Source organism: Porites lutea, chromosome 2 (genome assembly GCF_958299795.1).
Source record: "Porites lutea chromosome 2, jaPorLute2.1, whole genome shotgun sequence".
Lineage (NCBI taxonomy): Eukaryota > Metazoa > Cnidaria > Anthozoa > Scleractinia > Poritidae > Porites > Porites lutea.
The window spans coordinates 40727616-40732266 of record NC_133202.1 but is presented as its reverse complement, the minus strand read 5'-3'; the positions used below and the strand labels follow the sequence as shown (position 1 = coordinate 40732266).

General features: G+C 39.6%; 1 protein-coding gene and 1 pseudogene across 2 annotated transcripts in view; both read left to right on the top strand.

Moving 5' to 3' along the window:
- Positions 1-4651, top strand: part of LOC140928627 (small ribosomal subunit protein eS24-like) — a 391602-nt gene that overhangs the window by 301603 nt on the left and 85348 nt on the right. Inside the window, exon 5 of one of the 2 annotated variants that reach the window (XM_073378402.1) lies at positions 201-210. The exons of the other annotated variant lie outside the window; for it this stretch is intronic. Coding sequence (XP_073234503.1) covers positions 201-203 — 3 coding nt within the window. The 3' untranslated portion in view covers positions 204-210. Of the gene's footprint in view, positions 1-200; positions 211-4651 lie in introns of those variants that run through there. 2 annotated transcript variants of the gene reach the window in all.
- LOC140928534 (uncharacterized) overlaps positions 3179-4651 on the top strand; it is an 8590-nt pseudogene continuing 7117 nt past the window's right edge.

Here is a 4651-nt window from a genome sequence, read left to right as displayed (position 1 = left end):
TGTATTTCTTCGAACAAAAGCTGAAATTACATTGGACAATCTTCAATTTAGCTGGCCCAAGGATAAAGAAGGCGTGCGAAAAATGATGTCAGAAGCAGAAACTGATCTCAATAGAGCAGATGTAATCATTCAACAGTCTCTTGGTTGCGATCACCAACAGTATGCATTCTTGAAGGGAGAAAAAGCTCGTCTATGCATTCTGATGGGCCATCACGAAAAAGCCTATGACGAGATTCACTCTGCTCTGTCTATAATTACTAAGAACAACCAAAAGCCAGACATAGAGGCTGGTTTTTTGCTAATTCTAGCAGATGTTAAGGGCAAGCATCAGCTTTCCTGTACACAGGAGGAATCCATGGAAAGAGCGGAAAAATTGTATAAAGAAGCCTTTGACGATAGTCATCCAATGGTTGCCACCACACTACAAAAACGATGCCAGAAAAATATTGATCTAAAAGATCTTTCTCGGGCGGAAGAAGACCTTGCAGCAAGCAATGAAATCTGTGAAATTCATAAAACTAGCTTACGAAGGCAACTAGACAGTAGTTGCGCTGGTTTTCTAGCAAACTACAGTTTGGATGATCACCCTGTTTTGAAGCGTCAACAACAGCTAAATAGGAGAATAATGAGTGGTCCTGCTGGAACATGGTTTCAATGATCAAAGACTTTTCTGTTGTTCTCATTATTATAAAACGTCACCGATGCGAAGACACCCACTTTCACATGACTGTCTCGTTTTTAGTCAGCACCCGAATGACGCTCATTGCTAATTTGTTCCATTTCCTCACCTGCTCTGGCTTGACTTTAAAAACTGAGAGGCCTTTCGTTATTAGAAAACAAGACTTTTAGCATTGTTCCGTGTAAGTTTGAGTAGTCACCTTTTTGGCATCTAGTGCCGAGATATATATATATTTTAAAAACTGAACACTTAACTGAAGACAACCTTCAAAGAAGGTTTCAGAGAAGGGGGGTGGGGTGGGGGGATAAGAAGGAATGACAAGGTCAGTTTTTGCTCGAGAACTCTGAGGGAACAGATGCTCACTGTTTTACGAGAAAAAGGTAAACAATCCGTGTTTTACGGGTGTCTGAGAATTAAAAGATATCGTTTGAAGTAATGTTCGGTTGAATAAATCACTGCAGAACGAAAAATTTACTTTTGATCCCTTGACCCTTTATTCCCTAAAAAGAAAATGTAAGTTCTCATTTATTGGGGAGAAATTGTTTAAGTATCATTATGATTTTTCTTGTAAGATTAACTCTAGATCTTTAATTCTTGTTACTGCTTTGTTTTATAAAGCATATAGATATTACAAGGAGTTTTAGGGCTTTTAAACCTTTAAAAAGGTTTAACGGTAAAGGAATTTTCTTTGCAGTTTGTACGAGAATGGTCTACTCCAACGTTTTGTGAAGATTCAGTGTAATCAGTGTGAAGGTCCGTATTGAGTATGAAAAAGCAACAATAGACAACACAAGCATTATCGTTTGTCTCATGATTTATTTCTCATTTCTCTCGACTCTGGAAAATTGGATCTAGGTCTAGTTTCAGCGGGCTCTAATGGCATTGCACCATAGGCCGGTTTTTGCAGATAAGAAGGTGATAATTTGTGCACATGTTTCATTCAGTTTGTTGTCTATTTCATGCGGAATCCTGTTGTTTATCGGACCGCGAAAAAAGTAGTGTTTTGCTAACTTTTTAAGTTGTTATGTAAGCCTTAACTAGCCACTCTTTCGCCGCAGTTCACTCAACTTAAAAATTTCTGGGCTGAAATGACACCGGTTTGAAACTTCACGAAGTCAGTTTATAAATGTTCTAAAATTTGCGTCATTTTAAATTTGGACTCGTTGGAATGCTTCTAGGGACCATTAATTAACTTACTGCCCGGCGTCAGTTAAAGGCTTTTAATTGGCCTTTGAATGAGTTTTGTTGTTTCAATTGCCAAGTAGTAGAATGAGTTGATATTTTTGCTAACCCGGTTTTAAAAAATCCAGGTATATATATATATCTGTCTGGATTTCATACAAGGTGCCTGTACTGAGTCTCTAGACGGTCAAGTCCAAGGAGCCATTACTCACCCTCCCCACCCATGAAGCTTATGACAAGTCAATCACTTCCCCCAAGCTCTGCTAGTAGTGTTATGATTATGAGTCACCCCATTGATTTGGCTGGCCTAGGCCACTTTGCACTGCTTTCTGACGTAAAACACTCCTGGTTTTCACACAAAACAAGGAAGCCACCCACCCACGGATAGGTCTGGGCCTGGGCTCTCAGCTGACACCTAGCAAGACGGCAAGCCCCCTGTTTTTTTTGCTGCTACACTGGCTTGAACACGGGCGATGCCCATGTTCAAGCAAAAACTTAGCAGGCACCTTTTAGCAAAATCACACAGATTATATGAATGTGGTCCTTGGTCCGGCCGGTTTAACTTTGTGATATAATTTTTGGGGAAAAAAAATAAGATTACAATACAAACGAGTTTTTCGCAGTGTTTATTGATTTCTTTACCTTGTTAAGCTCGATTCGACGTTTTCCTGATGATAGTGAAGCGCTGGAAAATCGAGTTAACGCTAACGTAGGTGAAGTTTGTTCTGTTATTTGTGTCTTTTTATGGCGCCTTAAATTACTTTGGTATGTTTTGATTTCACGCATATGCGATTAAGGGTGCCGAGAAAGCTAATTTTTGGTGTACATGGCGTGCAAGAAATGTTCTTTCGGCTTGCAAAAAAAGTCGGTCGACAGGTTGAATTTTAAAACCAAATTTGTAGATAATATTCCAAAGTACGTTTTGCGTACTAGGTCCTTTGGTCTGGCCACCAGACGATAAGTAAACCCGCCACATAGTGTGATTGAAAAGGGATAGCCTCAGAAAGCTCAGTTTTCGTTTCGTTTAGTTCTTAGTAAATCAATATTCATGAATTGAAGTGTCTTTGAACTTTGAGTCACATAATTCTAAATAAAAAGCACTTTCAATAAGTGGCTGGAGTAAACAGTAAAAACTGCATGCAGTGTTCGAGACTTACCCAACAGCACTGCGCTTGATTAATGAAGTGATAATATGGAAGGCCATAAAAAGGGAGCTTATATTCGTCTGATTGGTTTTAGGGAGCTTTAGGAAAGTCAGAAATTTAAAGCAATAGTTTTAACAATCAAACATTACTCTGCACGGACTGCACGGGCATGATGGCGCACGCTTTTTGGTCGGATTTCTTTGCCCGTTGCTGCATGACTACGGTATAAATTTCCTGATAGGAAGTTTTTTTTAAAATTAAATTCATTAAATTTTTCTTTCTCTCTAAACTGGATTGAATTCATTTAAAATAGTGGCGATTTCGCCACCGTCGCATCGAAACTGCACAACACACATTCGCACAGGAAAGAAAAAAATAACACCAGTCTTCATAAGACCAACTTTTGCTCTTTACACAGAAATATCATTTTGGTTTCGAAGTTAAAATGATGCCTATAGAAAATATACAAGAATTTAGATCAGTTTGCGCTTGGAACATTCTTTTTGCGCACAATTTGTATGCCGGCTTACAAAGTGGCTGGACCAAGGAACCTTTGGCCGGTCCAGGGACCTTCAAATGCAGAGGTTATTTTCTATGATCCAGGATTTTTGAGAAAGCTCAAAAGCTGTTGGTTTGTCACAATTTAGTTAAATGTTACGGCAACCAACAGGACAAATTTCTGCTCACTACGTCTCTTCTAAGATAAGAAATACTTATTTACGTCTTTTTCGTCCGGACCATGGACCACATACTGTATATATGTATATTCGTGTCACCCGTAAGTACGACCGTTTTACCCGGCCGAAAAAACATGGCCGTAATAACATAGTGACCAGGGGCGTAGCCAGCATTTTTCAAAGAAGTGGTCACCATCCGGGGATCGCCGACTATATATGACAAGAGCCGTTGACGAAAATACTTTACAAAAAAACAAATTTCAAAAATTCAAAGTGGGCTTTTCAACAATGGCTTTTACGGCCAAGATATTATCATGGCGTTTTCGCCACCTGAATATTGTAGGTTGTTTGCTTAAAAGAAGGCCTACGAAGGGGAGGTCACGGGCACCCCAGGACCCCCCCTAGCTACGCCCCTGGTGACCGTTTTACCAAGGTGGCCGTATGGCGCGGTTCTACAGTAGCTCAAGCTGATTTAAAGAGTTATGCATTTCTTTAGTTATAGTCTACGATTCTTTATTTTACAACTTAATTAAACAGCTGAGCCATAAACTGATACCAAAAAGTGAACTCGAGAAAAATCAACTGGTCTTGGCTGATGGACACGCATGTCTGGGAGAAATGTTGCTCTTTGTTGGTAAATCTGAGGAAGCGAGAAAAAATCTGGAGATTGCCTTACGTGGTTTCGAAGATTACAGCAGCCCGGAGAGTGTGCTACTTGACAAAGCAAATGTGCTTCACTTTCTTGGAGAGGCATACAGAAACAGGTACAGTAGGTTTGGTTAAAATACTGTGATTTTAAGGCCGCAGCTACCTTAAGGTGTTTAATAAGCTATTGTGATGTGACACTGTGCTGAAGTAGTGAATGTTTCTTCACGGATTCATGGCTTCCAAACAGCTGGGTTTTTTTGGCACATAGTTCTTGTCCTTAATAGATTATAAAGCGTAAAATACATTAACAAAAATAGGGT